This window comes from Mus caroli, chromosome 14 (assembly GCF_900094665.2).
Source record: "Mus caroli chromosome 14, CAROLI_EIJ_v1.1, whole genome shotgun sequence".
Classification (NCBI taxonomy): domain Eukaryota; kingdom Metazoa; phylum Chordata; class Mammalia; order Rodentia; family Muridae; genus Mus; species Mus caroli.
Genome location: NC_034583.1, coordinates 31,040,020 through 31,066,459, shown reverse-complemented (window position 1 = coordinate 31,066,459; position 26,440 = coordinate 31,040,020). Strand labels below are relative to the sequence as shown.

Here is a 26,440-nt window from a genome sequence, read left to right as displayed (position 1 = left end):
CTTCTTCTTCTTCTTCTTCTTCTTCTTCTTCTTCTTCTTCTTCTTCTTCTTCTTCTTCTTCCTCCTCCTCCTCCTCCTCCTCCTCCTCCTCTTCCCCCTCCTCTTCTTCTTCTTCCCTTTCTTCGACTCCTTTCAGAACCCCCTAAAACTTCCCTCTCTCTCAGATCCACTCCTCCTCTTTACCTTAAGAAAAGAGATGGCCTTCCAGTGATTAACTCAATAAAGCATAACAAACCAATAAGAGTAGGCAAAGACTCTAATATCAAATTTGGACTAGACAAACCAGTAGGACAAAGAGGGTCTCATGAGCAGGCAAAAGAGTCAGAAACACCCACACTCCCATTGTGAGTAGCCTAGTCCAAGCTAAACAAGCATAACATATATACTGAGGAATTTTCACAGATGCATTCAGGATCCATGGTTGCTGCTTCAGTTTCTGTGAACCTCTATGAGCCTGCTTATTTGATTTTGTTCTTCTGGTTTCCTTGGCCCATCTGAGTCCTACAATCTGTCCTCTGGCTCTTCAGTTGGGTTTCCCAAGCTCTGCTTAATGTTTGACTGTGGGTCTCTATATCTGCTCCCATCAGCTGCTAGAGAAAGAATGCTCAGGATCCAGAAGCTGGATGACTCAGAGACCTAAAGTAGAAGCAAGCATGACTGAGAAAAAAAATGTCTTTGAGATAAGTCTTACGTGATATTGTGTTATACTCATAGATAAGTGCCAAGGACTTAACTTTATAGGACTGAAGTTAGATCTCATCTAGAATGCTACTTTATGGCACAGAGACAATCTAATAAATTTTATTTGATAGTTGATTTTTATTTTATGTTTTATATAATGATGTTTATGATAATTTTATGATAATTATTAAACACACATATGTGTATAATTGGTGTTAACAATTATGCCTACTATGTTAGACTTCATGTGATTATAAGTTACAGAAAGCCTAACTAAGAGTTACTTTAGCATTCTGTATGCTACTTATTTAACAATAGCCTAGGTAGGTGGTTTTCAAGGTTATGTAGCAGTCTGACCTTGTCACCTATAAATCTATATTTTTGCCATGATTATTTTGTCACAAGGCATATGTTTTAACCTCATCCCATGTCCTTTGTTTTGCAATGAGTAATATGGTGTGAATATTAAACTGGAAGAAATGCCTTGGTAAATGCTCAGATTTTAAATTCACTGATAATTTCAGTTGATTTAGTCATAGGAATATCAATTCCAGCACTCTGTCATGCTTCCTCAAGTAGGGATTTACAAAATCATTATGATATTCATTTAGAATCTAGTCAAAAGTATTTTGAATTAGTTCTGTGATTTTCTCAGCTGTGGGTGTATATACCTGCAGTACATGCTAAGGGGGGTATTCCCAACTTCTCATACCCAGGTCTTTTTCAGAGCCACTTCCTGCGTGGCTTTTCTGATCCTGTGCAATGTGCTGACAGATGATTCCCACTGTGACAGCAATGTCGTTGGTTGAATTGAATGGGAACCCCAGGAGACAGCAATTGTCAGATGGAAATTAATTGATTGTAATTGCTTTACCATTGTGTTGCACTCTGAAATCTGTAGCTTGTTAAAACCACTGATTATAAAAATAAGGATCTTATTTTTTCTGCTGTAGGTTATATTAATGAAAAGCTGCTCTTAAAGCAGTGATCAGTGAATACCTACCAATGGATAATAAGAAATTAAAGGAGAAGTTAAGTAGCCAATCATGAATTAAGAGCATACTTCAGTAGTTGGAAAATCCATCATCTGCTTTGAGCTCCTAAATGTCAATTATTTTTCATAGAAAGCAAGGTGAATTCTGTGTTGCTCTGTAGCTCATACTGCCCTGAGTAAAAACAGATCTTTGCTGGAAGGAAGATTTATAAAACAGAAGCTGCTGGTTTTGTAGAGCCTTTATCTTCTGAGAAGTCTTATTAGAAAGGTATCTTAAAAGAGTTACCATTGCAACCAAAGGGGACAGCATATCAAACTCCTGTTTTTATTATCTTTCATAACTTATGAATGAAGGCTCTGATACTGTTGTACTGAAATATCCTCCAGTACTCAAATGTTACAAAACTATTCCACCTTGTGAAGTCATATCTATGTCTTCTTGATCTTAGAGATATGTTAACTCTTGTATCATTGAAATGTGGTCATTAATGGTCTTATCATTCATTCATAACATTTGATTCATTTGTGATGATAGGAATGCCATATTTAATGAGTAACAGTTCTGATTAGGCCTCATCTAATCAGGCCACCAGAAAGTCATATAGTTAAGTAATGGGTAGGCTTGAGAGTGAAGCCTGCAGTTGAAAACATTGTGAATACCCTATATCCATGAAAATAAATTTAACAATACTAAACCCTGAATAATTAATTCATCTTTTACTTTTAAAAACACATACAATTCTGGACTATTGTAGTAGAATTGCTATTAGTACTTCAGTTACTTAAAGTTCTGCAATTAGGAAAAATGTTTAGCTGAGGTAGTGGAATAATCCTGTATTTAGGTATATTTCTTGTTTAATATTTGGGATGCAGGGGTGTACATATAGCTTAGTGAAAAATATAAGTAACTGTTATTTAAAAGTACACACTTAAAGGAATTCTGAAATCACATTTATTTGTACCACTAAATATTTTCCATGATTATTCTTCACATGAGACTATCTTTCAGAATTTGGTGCATTGAGAGTTTAATTATATAATAAAATAAGAATGTAAAAGAATAACAGCTATTAGGGAATTATAACTATAAGCAAAGCATGCACAAACTGACATGCATTTTCACATAACTGTCAGGGTATACACTGATCAAATGTTTAGCAGTATTTGGCAGTGATAAAGGATGTGAATTTCATGTTTCAATCCTTCATATGGCATATTGGTTAAAACCAAAATAATCCAAAAGTGATTGCACAGCATTCATTTAGAATCATTCAGATCATGTTATATGTGCATAAGGGGTCTCTCTCTATGGATTCCATTGTTAAGATGCAGTGAGAAGGTATCCTTAGGAGATTTTTCCCAAGGCATCTATTGGATTTTGCTTACATGTTCAAGCCCTATAATGACTCACTGTTTACATTTCCTATGTACTCTTTTCTATATAATATAGCACATACTCACCACTTTTCATGCAGAGGATAGTATCAATGTTGTTTAAATAGATGCCAGTGTCTCTTGTTTAGGGAATAGTGGTGAGGAGAAAAATTATGAACAGATAAAACTTAATTTTATTTCCAGTGCTGGAATTTGAATACAGGATCCTGCGGAGCTAAAAGGGCTTTAGCAATTTCAGACTTTGGTTTCTGTTTGTTTGTTGTTGTTTTGTTTTGTTTTTCAAGAAAGGACAATGCAATACTGCTTAGCCTGTGTTTGAATTCTGTATGTAATATTGTATTCCCTTTAGCTCATTATTTTCCCTTCTCCCTCTATAAGGTGCTAGCAGTAGAGATGATCTTTTTGATGCCAAGTTCCAAATTATTTTTCCTACCTAAATATGTTTAATCTATAGTTAGTTGAATCCCAGGATACAGAGTCTGTCTAAATGGAGGGTTGACTATAAAACAACTTAATTCAGCTGTATAAGTCCATTTTATTGAGAATTGATTCTATGTCTCCAATCCACATGGTTATTTCCTATGTGTAATCCTGGACTCACACTTAAGCTAATGATTGAAGTGGTATGTGTTAGAATATATGTCAACAGAATCTCCCTCTTTTCTCTCCTCTTCAGATACTACAACATACTCCACTGAACGATCTGAGCACTTCAAACCCTGTCGAGACAAGGACCTGGCGTATTGTCTCAATGATGGTGAATGCTTTGTGATTGAGACCCTGACAGGATCCCATAAGCACTGTCGGTAAGCCCCTGAAACAAATAATTTAAAGTGTAGACTCTCGTTGAGGACTTGAGGTGCAAGGTAGTAGTGTACAGGGCTGCTGTTTTAGTGGAGAAGTCAATTTGAAAGGAACAAGACTTATATCTTGTTCTTGTTTGACCATGAAACAATAGAATTACAAAAAAGTGTGGTTGTGTTTTGCCTAACAAGTCAAAGAAGATTTACTTCATATCTGCCAATTTATTTGAGATAATTCCCTGAAACTCATGTTTATGGTTTGAGATCCATGTTGTAGCATAGCACTCAGATATAATCCTTTCCTGCAACTGTATGGACTTCAGTGAGAGACAGAAACTGTTCATCTTAGACAGAGTGTTGGTGTTTAATGTGAAGCAAACCCCAGAGGCTGCACCTGTGTCCAGAGAGAGCTACATTTTATTATGATTCTGCCCACACTTATTAATTTCATACTTTTTTTTGAAAACACCTGCGATGAGGATCTGCTCTGCAGCAAGATGTTGTAAATGAAATGATTGCCCTGCTAGAGCTGGGAAGGAGAAGCACTTAAGGAAAATTCCCAGTAGATTCAGGAAGGTGTTTAATTGGTTTTCAGAGACACCAGGTTATATAACTGCTAAAAATACAAGCAAAGGGGGATAAACAGTGCAGTCCTAGACACTGCCACTTTAAGGCTCAATAGAAGAATCAAATTAGCATTCAAAAGATATTTCCCACCATGCTTTTATTTCCAGCACTACCCTGGTAATTTGTTTTTCCTTGCAATTGTACATGCTTCAGTGACCATATGTATCCACAAACCTTCCCTCTCCTTTATTTACTCTTCTCATATGACACAGTTATTAAATTAATCATGCTGAATCATGAAGCATGGAAAATTGTGACTTTCTTCTCTCTATTGCTTTATAAAACTTTATTCCCATGTTGTTTTATTAAGACGATTCAGAACAATGTGTCTTTTAGATGTCGGTTTAGAATATGAGAGCCAATCTGGCTTGGTTCATGAACAACCATGAGTTCATGAGGAGGATGTGTGGCTACTGCAGACAGAGCTGTAGGTGTGGAAGAATGGATCAATGGTAGTAGAATATCTCTTTCCTATGTCGGAGCAAAGAGAAGGCAGTGGTTCTTCATGTAGGACCCTTGGACACTCATCATCAGTGTTGCTTGAGCCTTTTTTTAGTTACATGCCCCCTTCTCTATCTTCTGACACTACTCAATTTCAAAGTGCTTATTTAATTTCTACCCTCCCACACCTAGTGGGGAATGGGGAAATGTAAGAATGATTTCATCACACATTTTTCTGTATTTGTTATGCCCTTGAGAATGCTGGTAAGTAACCTACAAGTGACTTTAATCTCTACAAGGAAAATGTGTAGGCATACTTTTCAGAGCCTGGTGTATGTCCAATATCTTTTCGTCACTCAAAGTTAACTTAGTCCACATGATGAGGTCATGATGTGAAATTAGTGCTATGGTTGGTGTCATGGTTTCTTACTAGACAGTTAGAGGCTATAGGCATAGTCCTCAGTACACTGATTGAGGTGATGGCTTTAAAGAGTCAGAAACTAGTAAGTAAGTAAGTAGGTCATGAAAGTCCCACCCTTGTGAATAGATTAACATTATCTTTGAGAGTGTGTCAAATTCAATAAGCAAGAATATGTTTCCTAAAGAGCAGGTTGTTATGAATAATAGCAACCCAGCTTCTTTCCATCTAAGTAATGGTCACGTGTGCACCCTTTTATCTATGGCCAGTTTCTTCTTTGTTTCTCTACCACAGTGTGATGCTGAGACTGCCCCATGGGATAATGGCACCATCTTCTTTGTGTCTCCTCTCTAGATAATCATAAGCCTTATTTTACAAGTTACTTAGTGCCATATATCTTGTTATAGTAATAGGAATTTAAAAAAAAATAGGGGCTGTCAATTAAAGCTGACTTCCTTGTCCACTAAAGAAGAGTTGAATGAAAAGAAACCACTAATGGACAATTTTCTTTGATGGTGTTTTACCACAAAGATGGATCAGATCTAACCCAACCAATGAATGCCACTATGAGTCATCTGTTCTAAGGCTGAGTATACAGAAAGGAACAGGATGACTCAAAGCCTTTTTAAACATATGGTCTTAGTAATTTCTTAAATTTATGAGTATATTAGCCCTCATTTAAAATTTTTTATTTTAGAGATATTAATTGTGCAAATCAGTGGGGTTAATTGGGATTATTGGCATTTCCATATATGCATACATTATTCAGTTACCATGTCCAGTGTTCTCCATAGGTCCTATCCACTTCACCCTCTAATAACTTTCCCTGTTCCTAAATTTCTTTTTAGTTTTGGTCCCTATTCTTCCACATTTTTCCTGTTTCTACTGTCCATTATTTGATTAATACTTCTACAGTGCATTAAGTTTCTAGTACTTCTAAGGTCATGTATTGACTACATAGATTGACCCCTGAAATCAGTTTTCTCCCAATTAGGCATATTAGAGGTCAGTGATTGAGACATTATAGTTGGTCTCTTTTGAGGTCTTTTGAGTCTGCAGGACATATTCTCCCTGTGCCTCCTTTGTAGATCGAAGAGTCCATATTCTTCTTCTTCCATGGACACAAGTTAGTCACAGTAGACTACATTTCACTCTGTGACTTTTTGTTAACTTCATTTTGGTTTGGAAAATAGTGCTAGAATGCTTGCCTCACAAACTGAAGCCCTGGGAAGGCCAACCCCTAGGTTGCCAGAAAAAAATAAAGGCAAGCAAATAAGCAAACATAATCCTTCAGTAGAAAACACTTCCACAAGCATGCTCACATGCTAGGACATTGAAAATTAATAGTTGACCACAGGAACTTTTTGAACCCTACTTTAGTCCATAGAAACAGGTCTCATGTTCAGAAGAGGAATCTTTCTTTCTGTATAAATAACTGTGCCCAGCTAAATATTGTATCTCATACTCAGGAAATGTATTTGTGTCTCAACTAGAAGTATGTGTGATACTTGGTCCTTCTGTCTCCATATTTCTTAAATATTTGGTTCAGACAAATTGTTATTTAATATAGATTGGCAACATAGCTAATCATGACAAAAGACCAGCCATAAAGAATTTGAACTCAAGTATGTTAATAAACATCAAGTCCATAAATCTCTTGCTGGTCAGAGTGAATAATTCACACATATTGTGTCTCTGGTATTCATCTTCCAGGCCTTGCTGTGAATACCACATAGCATGCATGCCTGCTATTCATCTCCCAAGATTTGCTATGAATAAGAAGCACACATTTGTTCCTGCATTAGCTACACTTAAAATTTCTGAAGCAAGTGTTAATAATATTACATCTGTGTCACACTCTACTTAAGTAGCATTTCCTTCATTCTTCTCCCACTTGGTAAATGTTTAGTAAACATTTTCTACCACCAAGATCCTGTTGAATAAATACATACAGAAATGAAATAAAAATCAAATGGCACTGCAATTTATGATGTGTTTGCAGAAGTAGGATGCTTCATTCTTATGAAATAGTTTCATACTTCAGAAATATCAGAAATAATGCAAAGTACTTGAAGGTGACTGGCATGACACTGGAGGCATCTTTAGGATATGTTAGTTACTGGAAAATGTCTCAATGAAAATAAGTTCCTATTTGGTGTGTTTGAAGAGTAATATGAATGCATGTCTCTGTATCAACTTTCTAATGTGTTTTTAAGTTATAAAATACTGTGTAAATCAAAATCTGAGATCAATTATAATGATATTTTCTTGACTTTTTACATGTTGCACTGATAGAACAAATAACATCAACTCTTTCCATGTTGTTAGACATGGAAATCTCACTCTGACACAGTCTTCTTTCCTTGATTACAGAGAACTAGTCACAAAGCATGCAGTAGACATTTGAAGTATACTTCCACCAAACAACCCATGTTTTCATTCAGATCATGGTGGGGTGAAACATGCCTGTAATCCTAGCACTCTAGAGGCAGACACAGAAGGATCTCTGAGTTATAGGCCCGCCTAGTCTACATAGCCAGTTCTAGTTCATCCAAAGTGATACAGTGAGAGTAAACGAGAAAAAAGCTAAGTCAAATGGAAAAAGTGTTATAAAAAGGAAAGATTGAGGGAAGGTCATCATGATTATTCTTTTGAAATATTTCCTCTTATTAATTTTTATGATGATTTCAGGGAAGCACTGAAAAATTAATTCATATAAAATACATTTATTAAATGTTTAAAGAAATACTAAAATCTTAGCATAATTTCTCAGAATAATGTAAATGTGAAATATGTGAATAAATAAATACTATTGATTCTTTTAAATTGAGATGTATTATGAAGTCAGATATCTGCACACTAATTAATGAGAAGAGCCCCATGTATTTATGGATCATCCTATAAAACAAGGATGTGAGCCAGAAAAACATGAGGGACTGGTTGCTCAATTAATGGTTCTCAGGCAAAGAAACCCATAAGCATATATTTTTCCTTACTTCATCTATCAAAGGTTATCAGTGATGACAAAGGTTAATGTAACAGCAAGTAAGTGTGAATCCTAAAGAAGATAAATAAGCTTGTATATTTATTTATGTCGGCAACTAAAAGAACATTTGAACAAAAAAGAAATAAAAGAAAAATTATGCATAACATTGCTTTAGATCTGAACATTTGAAACAGCATTTTGAAAAAAAAATCATGTAAAAAACAATACCAAAAGATATGAGAGAACTGACCAGCTAATATTGCAAAATTTAACAGCTATCATATATTTCATTGTATCCTAAGGATGAGATTAAATCCAATCCAAGTGAGAGAGTGAAGAAAGAGACAGAACATAGTACTTCCCTCAGATGAATTTAGGTAGTAAGTGAATACACGAGAAGAACCTGACCTCACAAAAGATGGAACTTGTCTTTTTCTCTTGGAAGGGGTGGAGATTGCTTGATTTTAGCTTAACCTACATTTAGTGATTGTTAAAAGTAAATTCTGTTTATATGTATTCTTCAAAGTTTCCCAGAACTGTACACATTGTTAATCACGTACTTTTCACAAAACTTGTCTCTGTACGTACAAAAGTCACTATTTTTAAGAGCATAACCTACAGAAATTTATGTGGTGGAAATTATTAAGAATTATTTAAGAATGTTCCCCAAATTTATATTTGTCATTACCAAATAAAGAAACAAGGAAGATCTGAGTTTAATATGCATATACATTTGATAGTATCTATTCAGTTAGTGATGAATCTCCAAATACTTTAAGAGGGTAAGAGTGTTCATTTTGTCATGCTGTATGTGAGAACTAGAATATAACATAAAACCAAACAAGCTTTATTGTGTTCATATCAAACAGCTAATTGGCTAGACAGGGAAAGGTTTATAATTGTTATCTTGTTAAAATTGTATCTGTTTTCTAAGGTCTCTTACACATATGTGTAAGGTATCTTACACTTATTTGCTTCATGGAACACTTGGCCTAAGACATTTCTGACTTTTCCATTAAGATATACAGCATATCCCTGTCTAAGCGATGTCGATGTCATTATATTTCACTATCATTAGGCTGATAGCAGAACTTTCAATTAGGCAGTTTCAGATTAAACCAATATCAGTTCTCTTTAAATGTGCCTGCTCCATCTTGTTAATAATTTACAGATAGTCTTTATATCATATTTTGAGAGTCATATAATTGGATATAGTATCAGAAACACATATCTTATTGGAAATGGAGAAGAGAACATAGGGAATGTATCTCCAGAGATATTTTAAATTATCTTGAAGAGAAGTTAAGTATTCCAGTGTCTACTTATTTTCAGGCTGCATCTAGAAAACAATAGCACTTAATAAGCAGTGTCTATAAACATTATATTATTGAGAAGCAGGTAGCTATTGTCACTAACATGGCTAGACATCTGAATGTGCCTAATGTGTTCAAAGGCAAATTTGCTTTCAAGGCCGGTGACTTTATTGAATTGAAGCTCTTAAATGTCACACCTGTCTTCTCAGGGGAGGGGTAGATTTTTTTCAAAGCTTGGAAACAATCACATTTGGCCTGGACTTAACTGGTCATGATCATTTTGGAAATCTACTAATATGACAATGCCTGAATCATTTGAAATGAAGAAAGCCAGCAGCTCCCTCTCTAACTGTCACTGAAGGGCTGTTGGATACACATCAGTGAAGTGTGGTGCAAGGTGGGTTTTGAGAGGGAAAGCAGCAGCTAGAATAGGAAGGGGAGACCTGGAGGCCTTGCTCCATATTGCTGTTTCTCATTCTTCCTGAAGAGGTTTTGAAACCAAAGCTCCCAGCGTTGTGGGAATTGACTGAGAACAGTACAACAATGCCCCAGTGCTCTAATATATAAAATTACAGGACTAGCCTGGTGAGGTCTTTGCTCTGTCACTTTGTAGGTCCATTAGCTCTTCAGGATATCGAGGATACTCTTTATCAAATGGTTCTCCAGTAAGTGCTCTGAGAGCAGTGGATAATGATTCCCAGTGGTTGAAGAAAGCCAGAGTGAAAATGGGGTCCTGGCACACATCTCTGGAAGGCATCAACAAGGCAAGCGAGGATGGAGGCTGCTATGCTTGAAAAATACACCCTCTTCCATAGATCCCTTGCAGAATGAGGTTAATAACAAGATGAATAGAACTTTCAGGTTCATCAAAGAAATGCCCATGGGCCCACAATTGCCATGGCCCACGTATGGTTTGTGTAATTTGTAGTATCCATGCCTAGAATAGGTGACCTACTGATTGCTCTTGATCAGAACAATAATTCTCTGTGAACAGAGACTGTAAAGATAGGCTCATTAACTCAGAAATCAAATAAATGTGTGTGATATCACAATTTCAGGACATTCATGAAGTCCCTTATCTCTTTATGTTTTCCCTTATTTGGTATGATCATAGCCTTAAATGTTGCACAAATGATATGGGAAATAAATCTAAGAAGGAGTAAAGTAAAATAAGAGTTTATTGTTTTTGAAGTCTCACAGCTCATTTTAATGCTTCCTGATGTAATTGTCAACTCTAACTGAAACAAGAACTAGTTTCTTTTCCTTTTTTCAGTGTTTCAAAACAGATTCTTTGTATAGCCTTGGCTTTCCTAGAACTAGCCTGTAGACTAGACTGTCCACAAACTCATAAAGATATGCTTGCTTCTGCCTCCTAAGTGAGGTATCACAGGCATGTGCCACAACTTCCCAGCCTAAGAACTTTCACTTTTAAAACTTTCACTTTTTTTTTTTTTTTGGTTTTTCTATTACATCATTTTTTTGACATACATTTGTTCTTTAAATTTTAGTTTCTTAATATGAGTTAGAGTTTATGGGATGGGAAACAAATTTAAGTATTCAATTGTAGGAGTCAGGGTTAAAACTTCATAAACCTTTCTACTGGATGGGTAGCATTTTCAAAAGTTATCAGCTAAAGTTTACAGTCGACTATTTAAAAACTAAATATGAGTACATACCCTAAAATACTGATAAAGTGTTTAAAATTAAAAGCACAGTAGGGAATCATGATGCTCAATAGTTTTATATCAGTGTACATGTGTGTGGAAGTGAGTGTGTACATGCATATGTGCATGTGAGTGTGTGTATAGAATGTTTTCTCTTGATTTCTCTTTAATTGCTCATGATGGAAAGCACCAAAAACACTTTTGCATAAATCCTGTGAAATATGTTGTATAGCTGTCATCAGCCATACTTCATGAGAAGTCTTCAGTTTAGAACTGGAATGGGGAAACTTGGGGAGCTTCCAGCATTCTGAATCCTTAGGCTTCTTATTACAATTTTAATACCTGAGAAAGTTAGCAGTGTTCCATAATTTCTCCTGTTCATCTATTTCTTGACTTTCTCCAGTTATCTTTGTACTGAATCTCTAGAAATTAGAGAAAAAGATGATTTCATTTTCTTATTTAATCAATGTAAACTTCCATGATTGTATTATTAACATGAAATGAATGTTGGCTGTGCCATTCTGTGAAGCAGGAGAAAGGCCTGTTGACTTTCTTTTTTTTTTTTTTTTTGGTGGGGGGGCAGAAAAGTTGTACTTCAGTGTAAAGATGTACAGATTAAAAAATAATGACTCCACTCATGGAAAATATATGATTCAATAGAATGAACTATTTGTTCTCTTTATTCTTCTTCAAAATATTTTTCCAAGGTTTGGCTATTTGTATGCTTTAGTGTTCAGAATAAAAAGTGACTGAAATCCTATAGGGTATAGCTAATTTTTGAAACCTTGAAGAAGAAACAAAATGGAAAATATTTGAAATTCTGGATATTCCAATATTGAATAAAATAGGTGATGGCCAGAACGTGGGCCATACTATGTCACTGGCAGATGGTACATTGCTTTGGATAGGTCACTCTTAGTTATCGTCCATTGTGATATTACAAACTCAGCTTGTCATTAGATATGTGACAAGCCTCCCCCAACCTCATTTGTCAGCTATGGAATGTCGATGGACATGACATTTTCTGGCAGTGTCATTGAAGTATCACACATGTGAATATGAGCTGGAAAATGTAAAATAAAATGAAAGGACAAAGCATTATTGCTGTGTGGTATGTAAAACGTTCCAATCGATTTGGACTCTGTCTCTAATGTCTGATGATAGTGCTGTTAATTAAAACACTCTTAAAATCAATGCAGTGCTGTTCCAGCCGATAGAGCCTGGAATTTACCTGTCACGTGACTTAATCAAAGTTTTTTCGTAGGAGGCTGATGAAATCTGGAAGATGTATAGTTCAATGGGTTTTTTATAATATTTTTTTCTATTTGATTATATACATATATATATGTATTTATATTAAAGAATATATATATATATATATATATTCTTTAATCTTGTTTTACAATCCAGTCATTATCCTGACTATTCCTCATCCCATGTCTCCTTCCCAATTTCCGAGAGGAAGTACCTACCCCTCCAACCCCCACTCGATCAGACCTCTCCTTTCCCTGGGTCCTCAAGTTTCTGAGGGTTAGGTGCTTCTTCTCTCACTCAGGCTTTAATTGAAGGCTGAATAAATGCTCAGTGGCTTGATAGCATGGACTGCTCTTACAGAGGGCCTGAGTTCAGTTTCAGCTGTCAGCACCCATATCATATAACTCACAAGGACATGATTATATATATATATATATATATATATATATATATATATATATATAGTATACATATATATAATGAAAAATAAGATGAATATTTAAAAATTACTCCTCTTTAGAAAAAGTAAGCAAAATATAGATGCTGATATCCTTGAAGGTATATAAAACAATTTCTCTTTGGTATTTTGTTTGGTTTTGTTATGTTTTAATGACTCCCATAAGGACTGACTCACTGGAGTCAGCATCCACCTTTAACTAACAGAATGGCAAAGTATTTATCTTCTGTGTGACTCAGATTTTTATCTGCTAAGTTGCAGAAATGTTACTGATTCATAGGATCATTGGAAGAGTAGCATAGAATAAGTACCATGAGTTGGAAGTTGAGTATAATATATTAATAGTAAGCTACCTCCTCTATCATCTCATTTGTTTGGCCCTATTTGTACAGCATTGGCTTCATCCCATAACATTTTTATATTTACTTAGAGACTGTGTATGCAAAGAAGCATGATCATAGGGCTCACCTCAAGTGCTATTATCAGATGTGAAGAAAACTGATTCCTGTCTATCATTTTCAAGAACAGTAATTACTGACATTGGTTCAGGAGCACCTTTTCAAATCAAGCATCATTTTTCAAACAGTAGACATGGAAGAATGTAGAAAATGGAGGCATCCCTACGTTACAGAAATGCTCCCATTCTACAATTCTTGCAAAAAAAAAAAAAAATTAAGAAAGAGAAAAAATTTTCCCTCACTACTCCCTCTGTAGGCCATTCTGCTTGAAATCCTGTAGACACATTTTCTACGACACCCAAACATGGAGATTGACAGGTTACTACTTTTCCTTGGGAGCTACTGGCTCCTGGGAAGGTTGGAAGATGCTAGAAGATCTCCATATACAGAGATAAAGTCATGTACTAATGTATGTCCTAGATTAGAAATAGCAAGTGTGTCATAGATATCATCAGCATATACAAAAATATCAGTGTTTTGGATTCAACAGTCAATTACTAACTCCAGTATCTTCAGGCTTAACATTTCCACTTATACCTCTTCTTAATTTTTTTCATTTTTTATTGGTTATTTTATTTATTTACATTTCAAATGTTATCCCCTTCTCAGATTCTCCCCCACAAGCCCCATATCCCCTCCTCATTCTCCCCTGCTTCTATGAGGGTGCTCTCCCACCTGCCTGCCCACTCCTGCCTCAGTGCCCTAGTGTTCCCCTATACTGGGTCATCAAGCCTCCATAGGACCAAGAGAATCCCCTCCCAGTGATGCCAGATAAGGCAATCTTCTGCTACATATCCATCTGAAGACCACCTGTGTACTCTTTGGTTTGTGGTTTAGTCCTTGAGAGCTCGGAGGATATCTGGTTGGATGATATTGTTGTTCTTCCTATGAGGTTGCAAACCTCTTTAGCTCCAAAAGTCCTTGCACTAATTCTCCATTTGGATCCCTGAACTCAGTCCAATGTTTGGCTGTGTACTTCTGCATCTGTATTGGTCTGACTCTGGCAGAGCCTCTCATAGGACAGCTATACCAGGCTCCTGTCAGTAAGCACTTCTTGATATCAGCAATAGTGTCTTGATTTGGTGTCAACAGATAGGATGGATCCCAAGGTGGAGCAGTCTCTGGATGGCCTTTCCTTCAGTTTCTGCTCGACGCTTTGTCTCTGCATTTCCTATTGACAGGAGGAATTCTGGATTAATATTTTTGAGGTGGGTGGATGACCCCAAACCTCAACTGGTGGCTGTGCCTATTCACTGGATATGATCTCTACAGGTCCTGTCTCCCCTTTTGGAGGTATATTTTGGCTAATGCCCTCCTTGTTGGGTTCTAGGAACCTCTTGGGTCCCTGGTGTCTGGGACTTTCTAGTGGTCACCCCCAGTCCTCCCTCCCCTACTCCTTTCAAACTTTGACCCTGTTTACTTCTCCTCCATCTCCTCCCATATCTGAACTAACCCCCCTTTCCCCCTCTACCTCCTGTCTCCCTTCCAGATTCCTCTCTCCCTTTATTTCCTAAAGATTGTTTTCTTCCCCCTACTGAGTAGGACTCTAACATCCACACTTTGGTGTGATCTTCTTTCTTCTTGGGTTTCATGTGGTCTGTGAGTTGTATCATCCTTAGTCATCAGGGAAATGCAAATCAAAACAACCCCAAGATTCTACCTCACACCAGTAAGAATGGCTGAGATCAAAACCTCAGGTGACTGAAGATACTGGCGAGGATGTGGAGAAAGAGGAACACTCCTCCATTGCTGGTGAGATTGGAAGCTGATCCATCCACTCTGGAAATCAATCTGGTGGTTCCTCAGAAAATTGGAAATAGTTCAACCTGAGGACCTAGCTAAACCACTTCTGGGCATATACCCAAAAGATGCTCCAACATATAACAAGGACACATGTTCCACTATGTTCATACCAGCCTTATTTATAATAACCAGATTCTGGAAGGAACCCAGATGTCCCTCAACAGAGAAATGGATACAGAAAATGTGGTACATTTACAATATGGAGAACTACTCTGCTATTCAAAACAATGATTTCATGAAATTTGCAGGCAAATGGGTAGAATTTGAAAATATCCTGAGTAAGGTAATCCAGTCACAAAAGAACACACATGGTATGTACTCACTGATAAGTGGATATTAGCCAAAAAGAAGCTTGGAATTCCCACGATACAACTCCTCTTTTTAAAAATCCCTCTGTTCTAGGAATCTCCATCACTTAACTGCTTGAAAAGGAATATCTAAACTCTGCCTAACTTTAGATCTCTTCTATCCACACTTCAATATAATATATTTCCAGTAGCTATACACATAGTGATCCATGACCCAAACCTATTTTATTGTGTGTTTTCTTCAGACACAGTCTGACTATGTAGCCTACTTCCATTCAAATTTGCAATTGACTCTTGTTACTGCCTATCATGTGTGCATGCGAGGATTGTAGTCTGTTTCCTACTTAACTCTCAAACTTTACCGATGTTGGAAGTACTTTTGCTAATATCTTCTGTAAAGTAAGTGAAGCTCAATAGTGTGTTGTGTTAAAGATGATATACAATTATACAATGCAAATGAAAATAAAATTTGTAGGAATTCAAGCCTATCATATGTGTACATATTCCTTTTAATATAAATTCTGCACACAGAGAAAGAGAGAAAGTGAGAGAGAGAGAGAGAGACTGGAGTGTACAGAGCTTTTTGCTCTCCCCATGTGTTTTTCTGTACATATTTCCATGTGATTTATATTTTATTTAATTACCTATTCTTAATAAAACTAGGTTGGGAGAGATTGCTCAGCCGCTGAAAGCACTGGCTGCTCTTCCAGAGGATCTAGATTCAATTCCTAGTATCTACACCGTGGCTAACAACCATCTGCACTCTACTCCTGGGATTCCAGAAGGCTCTTCTGGCTTCTATGGCACTAAGGCAAGCATTCAGATACATGTAGGGAAAACATCCATACACATAAAATAAAAATAAATAAACAGTTCTAAGACCCTGAAAAATTAGATAAGGACATCAGTCTTATATTTAAATATCTAGAGCTAGTTTTTCATTGGTTGGTTTCTGTGTGGCCATGGATATTCTGGTAGCTTTATAAATACAAGGTAAATATGAACCAGAGTCATCTCTGTGGGCCCACATATTTATATATGGTCCAAATACCATTAGGTGAAGAATGCAATTAAGTTTTTTTGGAGAACTGGACAACAGGAGCCCACTGCACAGACCTCGTGAGTCCAGAGCTCAGAGTCATAAATACAGTGTGATGTTAGCAGAGATGTTGGCCAAATTTTCATGATCCCTGGACAGCAAAACCTGGACATAGGACAGAGTGGCTAATTATAAAGATTACTGCATTGAAAATATTTGTATATAAAAGTGTGTATCTAATATTTAGCAAATAAAACCTCAAATGATCAAAAACATTAAGCAGACCAAAACCAAAGTATAAAATTGTTAGAAAATATCTTTGTCCTTAAACGCACACACACACACACCTTATGTACAAATACACATACAAATACACTATGAACACATCTATACGAGCTGCCAGATGTAATATTTAATCTTCCTTTGTTTCTTTTCTCTTCCCCTCCAACAATAATAAATCTATGGTTATTTTATGCATTGTCTATCTCCTTGCCATTGCCTCTTAAGCCTATCCAGTGTTCCAGGATCACTAAATAATGGTAGGAAAATAGTAATAAATGTTCTTTAAAAGGCTCATAAAAGAGGTATCTTGATAGGCCTTTTGATTTCAGCTTTGTGTGAAGTGTTCTGTGATGTAGATTACAGTATCAGATACCCATCCTCATCGAAGTCCTGGAAGCTTCTAAAATGAGGTAGGAGCTGAATTTACATTTGGCAAAATAAGAGCCATCTCTTTCTCATTCCAGAGTCTGCCCCTGCTTGCCAGCAAAGACATGGGTTGTTGAGCAGTTATTAGAGAATATCCCCTTCAAAATGTAGGAAGGAAGAAAATTCAAAATTATTTAGATGCAAATTAAAACAACCACATAGTGTAATTTTTTTATGAATCTAGTCACTTCTTTTCTGAATTATTTACTGTCATATCCAGATAATTCTCAAAGACTTAATGAAACAGGATCGAATCACTAATTCATTTTGCGATTTTTATGGTGAATGTATAGATAAGAGTCTTGGGTTTTTTTGTTTTTTTTTTTTTTGCCAATTGTCATGATGATTAAATTATGAAATCATGAATATTTTCATTCATTTGTACATGATAGATCGTGTAAAAACTATTTTATAGTACAATACAAGTAAAACTGTCCCACATTTTTCCAGTAGAAGGGTATTTAATTCCTTTTCCAGCCTGTTGTGAGCAGCAAACAGGATTGAAGTCACATTCTGACATCCATAGAAACACAAAGACCAATAGAAACCAGGAAAGAAGCCTATGAGATTCTGACAATGAGGTGGTTTTCTAGTTTTGAAACGACTGTTTTCTCTCTTCAACAAATACTGAAATGTAGTTATAACAGTGAAAGGAGCGATTATTTCAGTGGGAGCCTTCATTAGATAAATAAACCCCAGGCTTTGGCAGGGATAGGCATGCTTGGAGATGAGAGGAAAGAACAAAGAAGATAGCCAGAGGTGAGTATGCCCTAAGCCTGGCCTGCATGGGGTCCTCTGACAGCAGGTTGATCCCAATGACCCTTCACTCCTGAAGGGCAGAGATTCAATTAGGGACTCTAAATGTTCAGCTCTCAGGCTCCGGAGAGCAATGCTTGTGTGCCAGTGGGTAGCTCCACTGCTGGAGGAAAGCATTCTCCAGCAGTTATAAAATAGAGGCTAATAATAGACAAAGGGGAATAAGAAAGCACCAGCTTGGAAAGAATTGTCAGGAAGGATGAGCTGATAAAGCATAGACTTTAAATAAGGTCACAGTGTTGCCACCATTTGGGGTGTTCTTCTGGGCTAATTTAGAGACACAATCAGAGTCACATGCCTGCCTTACTCTCTTTGACAAGGTTTTATTTGCAGTGCATTCAAAGCTCTTTCTATTCTGCCTGGGTTAGCATATGTGAAAGAAATAATGATTATTTTAATGATATTAAATAGTAGCTTTGATCTCTTCCCCCACAGGCTAAGCAAAACATTATCTGGATGTATAAAATGATCCATTTGTGAATACAACTCCTCTTTCTACCCAGGATTTCTGTTCACCTACCTGATGCTCTCGCAAGTCTCTGGCTTCTTTTTTGATACTGGGACTTGTTATCTACAGAGTAAAGGTGACTTAGATGAATGGAATAAAATGTGTTGGGGACTGAGAGATTGCTTAGTGGTTAACAGTACTACCTGCTCTTCCAGAGGACTCGAGTTCAATTTCTAGTACCCGTGTGACAGTTCACAATTTGTAATTTCAGTTACAGGGGATCTGATGTCCATCTCTGTCCTCTTTGGACACCAGTCATTCATGTGGTTCACAGACATACATGAAGTAAAGCAACCATATACACGAAACCTTAAAGTTTATAAACATTTATTGAAAGAAAAAGTATGGTATCAGATCAGGACCCTCCAAGACCAAGTTCTCAGCACAAAGCATATTTACTTGCTCCAGAGGAACAGAGGCATGGGAACACAAGGACAGGAGATAAAGGATGAGGAAAAAAGGAAGTGAAACAAGGGAGTGAGGGAGGTAATTTTTTTCAGAATGGGACAAAGGAATTCCTCTGGATAGAGAAGAAACAGATGTGGCCCATAGGAATATGATGGTTTATATAAGTAAATGGGGAAACTCCATGTTTGGAGAAGGGGTTCAATTAGGTGAACCAAAAGACACCTTGATTGCTGCACTTCAATATATTGATAGCTAGACCTTGGTAGTCAGCCTAAGGAGGAGGAGGTGGTAAAATAATATATACACCTTGGTGTTTAGCTTTAGCAGTGTAATCTAATCATTTTTAATCAAAGCAGAGGGATCTGATGAGAAGGGCAAAGCCTACTAGAGCCCTGCTTGCTACATATACCCTTGCCAGAGTCCCTTCACCCATCTTCAATAATTAGAGAGCAAAAATTGTATCAAAAAGGTGATAAAAACACTAACAATTATCTTCTGTTTTATTCCTATTCAGCATTAAACACATGTTTAGGCTCTTTCGACAATGTAATATTACCTGTGTGATTCAATGTTTCTATTAAACATACAGAGAAATGTTGTGTTCCATAGGCCACAGGAAAGTGCCACATCACTGGCCTTGGTCATCAGGTCGCAAGACTGCCAACACTGGGACTGCTTGACTCTAACACTTTGATTATGTGTTTTCTCAAACATGATTTATTGTAAAACTCACCAAAAGGGCTTGAGAGATGGCACATGCTCTTGCAGAGGACACTAGTTTGATTCCCAGTACCTACACTGTGTGGCTCATAATCACCTCCAACTTGGTTCAGAGAATCTAATATCCTCTTTGGCTTCCAGATGTAAGACATGTATTGGTGTTGTTGTGTGATGAGTCCTTCCTAGAGAGACGTACAACACACATGTCTACTCACCTGAGAAAGGGAGTCTACCATAGCCAAAAATATTGATACCATCAAAGTTCAACTTGGGGAACCAATGAGTTTTATTGAGGTTACTTACAGTAATACAGGTGAGGGATTACTTGCAGGAACAAAAATGTCTCAAAGACAGCTGTTTCACCAAATCCCACCTTTGTATGGGTAAAAGCTCACAAAAGCATGCATGCAGCTCAACAGGTTAGAGAATGACCTCTTTTTTTCTATTATTGGATATTTTCTTTATTTTCATTTCAAATGTTATCCTGGTTTCCCTTCCATAAACCCTCTATCCCATTCCCCTCCCCATGCTTCTATGAGGGTGCTCACCCACCCACCCACTCACTCCCACCTCCCCACCTTGGTACTCCCCTACACTAGGGCATTGAGCCTTCCGAGGACCAAGGGCCTCTTCTCTCATTGGTATCTGACAAGGTCTTCCTCTACTACATATGTGGCTGGAGCCATGGGTCCCACCGTGTGTACTCTTTGGTTGGTGGTTTAGTCCCTGGTAGCTCTGGGGTGTCTGGTTGGTTGATATTGTTCTTCCTATGGATTTGTAGACCCCTTCAGTTCTTTCAGTCTTTTCTCTAATTCCCCCATTGGGGTCCCCGTGCTCAGTCCAATTGTTGGCTGTGAGCATCCGCCTCTGTATTTGTCAGGCTCTGGTACAGCCTCTCAGGAGACAGCTATATCAGGCTCCTATCAGTAAGCACTTCTTGGCATCCACAATAGTGTCTGGGTTTGGTGACTGTATATAAGATGGATCCCCATGTGGGACAGTCTCTGGATGGCCTTTAAGGGACTCTGTTAATCTAACCTCTTCCAGGTAGCATGACTGGTTTTGGCTTCTTCCAAGCAACTGTCTAGATTCAGAGTGTTCTTTGTATTTTGGCTTGGCTAAGGGTCTTTTCTGCAGCTTGACTCTTTGTTTGTTTGTTTGTTTGTTTGTCTTTATTTGCAGCTTGGTTTTTGTAAGAGTAGCCATCAGTAGTCTAAATTGCTTACTCTAAGAAGGAGGTTTCTAATGAATCTAGTCAGTTTCAGAAACTTTGTGAAGCTATTTTGAGTTGCTTGTCTTCTGTTTTAAAGAGCTTCCTGCTGGATGGAATGTTTAAATTTCCTAGGATAGTGCTATACCAGAGATAAACATGTGCACAGAATGTGCACAGACAAACACTCACATATATACAGGAGCTGTAATTGATTACATATGTATTTTAAAGTTTACTTTAGGTCATGACTAAGTATATAAAAGCCCAGGGTCTTCTTCAAGCTCTGAAGGTTCTGATTATGTTCTGATGCAAGTATCACATTTTGCTAGTCTCACTATTGAGAATTAGATTGGAAATAATCAATGACACCAATGGCGCTCAGTCTTTAACAAGTAGATGGATCATGAATCTGTATGGGAATTCAGTGCAAGTGCTCATTCAGAGATACTAGTTCTGGGATAGCACCTGAGATACTGTACTTTTAAGGTTCTAGGTGAAGCCTACTTTGTCTTGAATGAAGGCCTGCTGCCCATATTGGAACTAGGAAAAACTTCCTTGGTACTCAGCACACAATGGAACTATGATCCTGTCCAGAAGTCTGAGTATTTCTTCTGTTACTATATGTCTGAATCTCAACAATTATACTTGAATGACTCTTCATGTGTCCTTTCAGCAAATTATTCATGTGTTCTCTGGAAGAGCTTCCTTATCTCCCTTAGTTAACTTGTTAGTCCACATACCTGCCAATCAATATCCATTAGTGTCTGCTGCAAGGATTCATCTCATGGCTTTCTACTTTGTAGTAGCTTCATAAGCCATAGCTCCTGCAAGCTTCTGTTACAACATTGCTCTCATATATCATGGGTGTGTGCAGATTTTGCAAGTTAATGGAAAGGACTCTTGGTGACATTCAAAGCCATAGATGGAGTACTTGTTAAAGAATGGCAGTAGCTATACTGTCCAATTGTCTGTCTCATCTAGGATGACACATCTAGTGCTTGGAATATGTGCATGTTCATATGTAGTATATCATTTTAAAACTTGGGACGTTCTGACATGTAAACCAAACAACCCACTAAGCAAATTTTGCAGAAGATGGGGTTTTTCAGAAGGACAGCATTGATTTATGAAGATCTATTCAAAGTTAGGCTTTTCTGCTCCCTAGCTATGTGATTTGTGTTGTTATATTTGGTCTGTATAGGCCTTAATTTCTTTATTGGGTAATGGTGGTGGAATTGGGAGTCCCTTCTAAAGGTCACTTTATATTAATTGTTGAAAAAAAAGTGAGTAAGCCTGTGTTTTTGTTTGTGTTGATAACAACTAGGAGCCAGCTGTATTCCTAGCCAATAAAAATATAGGTATGCCAGGAAAAAAAAAAAAGCTGTTTATGGAAGTAAATGTAGTTGCCCAGTGGTTCAAGTTAAGCATTATGTGACTATCTCAGAGACACTTACACAATGGAGATATCTGCCATCCTCACCACCCCTTCCGTGTCCCATCCTTCCCACATTGCCATATCCATGTGCATAGCCAGGAGGTATTAAAAATACAAACTTGACAGTTTTTCTGTAAGTTCATATCTGGAATCCTAGTACTCAGGTGGCTGAGGAGGGAGACTGCGAGTTTGAAGTCATCCTAGGCTATAGAAAAATACCTTATCAAACTCATAAATTAACAAGCACAGGCTCAAATTTTGGCTCAATAGATTAGGGTGGAACTACAATTTTACATCCTGTCACATGCCATGTGGGTATTAGGAGACATGGGATTGGCTTTGGCTAGCAATGCCTTCAAACAGAACTTTTCAGTATCAATTGTATAGAGGGATCATTGAGATCCAACATTAAGATTTTTGTGCTGAAACTCAACAAGCCATTCAGAGCTTTGTTAGGTGTCCCAGCTGCCCAGATCATGGCCGTAGGCAGCTAAGTGAGAGATGCTGCTCTGTACTGCCACCACAGGCAGTGTGATGGCTGACCAAGTCTCCCTATTTATGAGCATATGATTTAATGTTAGTGCAAGTGCTTTTTGATCACTTCTACCTTACCAGCAGAGAAACTGGATTATGCATGGAAATGCTGCTGCTGTCGACCAGCACCTTTTCAGCCTGTTTAGTCTGAGCATTCCACTTTTGTTTCCTTATAGTCCAGTCTGACTTTGTGTCCTGCTCCTGAGCCGTGTGGGCACATTTCTAGATTGCTACAGGAGACTCTGTGATCGTCAGTGTTTATGTTTCAGTATGATCACTACCTCCAGGTTTAGCAAGTCCTCAGTGGCTATCGTTTTGAAAGATTTCTAGTTGCCTCACTCTTCCTTTTCCTTTCATTATTTTTTCTACTTCCTTCTAGACTCTTGGTCACATGGATTGAATGCTCACTTTCTCTCGACTAGGAGAGCACCAGTGAAATTTGTAAATAGGTTGAAATCTTCTCATGTGATGTGTCTTTAAAATTGGAACCTAAAAACGAAATTGCTTGGCTCAAGGATATAAGCAAGTTCCTGGCTTTTAATTGCAAACTGTTTTGCAGACATTGGCTCAGCTTCTACTTGCTAATTTGAATAATGTGAGCTTTTGTAGTCTATTTGTCTTTAATAAACCTTTTATATCTTTTATATGATCACCATGCAAATTTATCCATTATTATTTTCTTTATCTGAAATACTTTCCGGAGCACTGGGAAGATAGTGAGCTGCTAGATAAGGAAGCGGCGCTTTCATTGCATGCATATTTTATATATTTTCACCATCTGATGCTGCTGGTCCATTCGCTGTGTAGGAGGCACAGCAAGAGCGCTTGTAGCAAAGGTGGTTTCATCTAATAAAATCTCTAGCTTTGTCTATGTGAAAAAAGCATGCACCCAGGTCCTGAATAATTAGGGTAAGAAACCTGAGACAGTGACATAGACTGAAAGTGTGCGTGTGTGTATGCCTGTGCTGCCAGCAGCATCCTGTAGACGCTGTGGGATGCCAGAATTAGAAGAAGCTTGGAGCAGTTTATTAAGGAGCTTAAATTCTTCTGAGAGGATAGAGATCAAGAATCCAAGCGATGCCGTTCAATTCAAAATGAAGGGTGCTTCTCTAGGGAGAATGGCCTGATTGATATCAAGGGCAAGAGGGAGTCAAGAAACAGAGTGTGCTCACAATGAAACACACCAGTTTAAACCTACAGCCTGAGAACACTTTGCTGGGCATAAGGTCTGCCCTGGCTTCTCTGTGTCCAGCATATTGTGGGTTAGGGAGACCTTTAACCCTGTAGAGCAGACAGGCTAACTCTAACCTACTTATCTACAGAAGGCTGAGATTTTCACAAATATAGCATTTTTGGCTGACTTGCTGATTTTTATTTTTATTTTTTTTAAAGGCTACCACTTTGCTCAATGCTGCCACCTTGTGACAGAGACTATAGTAGCAGCACTTCTGGCAGAACTTGACCATGACCTCTTGCTCAGGCATTTGAACTAGAAAGTAGAAAGAATTACATTTTGCACAAAGACTGAAAAGAAAATCTTGAACGTTCAGCCCCTAATGAGAACCTGGAGCCTGATATCTCAAATTATTTATAATGTTGTTTTGTTTGGTTTTCCTTTTTGTTCAAAAAGGAAAAAGACCTATGGAATTTAGGGAGGAAAAAAAAAAAGAATTTTAGCATCAGCTTTGGTATTTGTGGTCTCCCCTCCTCCATCACCAGCCTGCAGAGCGATGAAGAGTAAACATTTAGATATGCATAGCATTCTAAGAGACCACCCTGAAAACCTAATGTAAGAAATACATGCTGGACGTGTCCTGTGCAGCCTGAATAGGACTGCTAGCTGTTGCTTTTGTGTTAGAACCCAAGAAAGGAGAAACTTGGCCTTTGGTCATGCTGCCCTCCACCTGAGTCACTCAGACCATGAGATCATACCCTGTGGATTGGGCCCAATGGAAACCTGGGCAATAACCACAGATGGGGAGTCAGGGGAGCCCACATGAGCAATGTTTAAAAGCTGGGCAGTGGTTTCTGGAGATCTGGACTTTTCCCAGCTCACAAATGGTGGCTGACCTCTAAGCAGAGGCTCCTCCCACAGATGGCTTTATCAGAGACAGAGAATGAAGTCAGGATGTGATGGGTAGTTTCAGGGGGTGTAGTGAAATTAACTAAGAGGATGAAATTAATATATGAGGAACATAGATTTTGAAGTGTCAACTATGGTAGCTATTTTCTCTTTGCGTAGGAGATGATTTAGGGACATGGGACAATGGCTTTAACATATTAGTGTAAGACTTTGGTTAGACATTATGATGTTGTTTGACTTTGAAGTGCAACATAATCTGGGGCAGAACTATGAAGACAGAGAACAAGAGGCAAAAGTGGTAATGTGAAAACAGATAGCCATGTAGGGTGAAATCCTAAGAGTGATGTTTACAGAAAAGAAAAAAAAAAGATATTTACATATATGAACAGCCAAAAGAAAAATGAAAAAATAAGAGAGAAAAGACAAAATCAAAATCTTAAAAATCCATTTATTGACCATCATTTAAAGTATTTTCACAAACAATATTAAAATCTTCAATATAAACTTTAGTAAAATCCTACTTGGCTGAGTTAGCCACAGCTTACTTCTTTCTCCTCAATACTTTGACTACTTATGTAGTTAGCTGTGTTCAGTCTCTGGTAAAGAGACCTTTCCCCATTGCTGCTATGATCTGACTTGCCTTTTAAAATTGCTAGGAAGCATTTCAAACATAGGAGAGTTTAAACATTTTCTCTTAAACAAAATCAGCTTAGATTATTTTGGGGGGCATCTCTAAAATATATGGATTTTTACTCATAGGAATTAACTGGTAAGAAGATACATTAAGCTTCATTCCACCATTATTTATGAAAATTATATAATGCTGCACTGCAGAACATAAAGTGCTGGATATAAGGTGTTAGTGTAAAACATATAGTAACAGGCTTGTTTAAAGGAAGAAGTGATTAATATTGTTAGTCACAGCAATAAATAAGACAGTATCAGTTGGTATGACAATGAACATAGGAGAAATTCCACAGCTCTCATCCTTAGATGAGGATCTACTGGCAATCAATGGCTGATGAGAGATGGAGAATGATTCTTACTGAGGGATGAATATCCTGACAGGTGATCCAATCAGTAGTGTGTGTGTATGTGTGTGTGTGTTTAAAACAATAATTAGAGAAAATAAGATCATGAAGTTTAGAAAGAATGAAAAGCACAAGGGTTGTTAGTCCCCTATACGATTTGGGATAGGTAAAGATCCTTTCCCAATCTGTTGGTGGCCTTTTTGTCTTATTGACGGTGTCTTTTGCTTTGCAGAAGCTTTCGATTCTCAATCTTACAGCACAAGCCATTGCTGTTCTATTCAGGAATTTTTCCCCTGTACCCATATCTTCGAGGCTTTTCCCTACTTTCTCCTCTATAAGTTTC

General features: G+C 37.5%; 1 protein-coding gene across 5 annotated transcripts in view; it reads left to right on the top strand.

The window, feature by feature from the left end:
• Positions 1-26,440, top strand: part of Nrg3 (neuregulin 3) — a 1,097,250-nt gene that overhangs the window by 486,908 nt on the left and 583,902 nt on the right. For all 5 annotated transcript variants that reach the window (XM_021181241.2, XM_021181244.2, XM_029468885.1 and 2 more), the window contains exon 2: positions 3,747-3,876. In XM_021181241.2, coding sequence (XP_021036900.1) covers positions 3,747-3,876 — 130 coding nt within the window. The remainder of the gene's footprint in view (positions 1-3,746; positions 3,877-26,440) is intronic.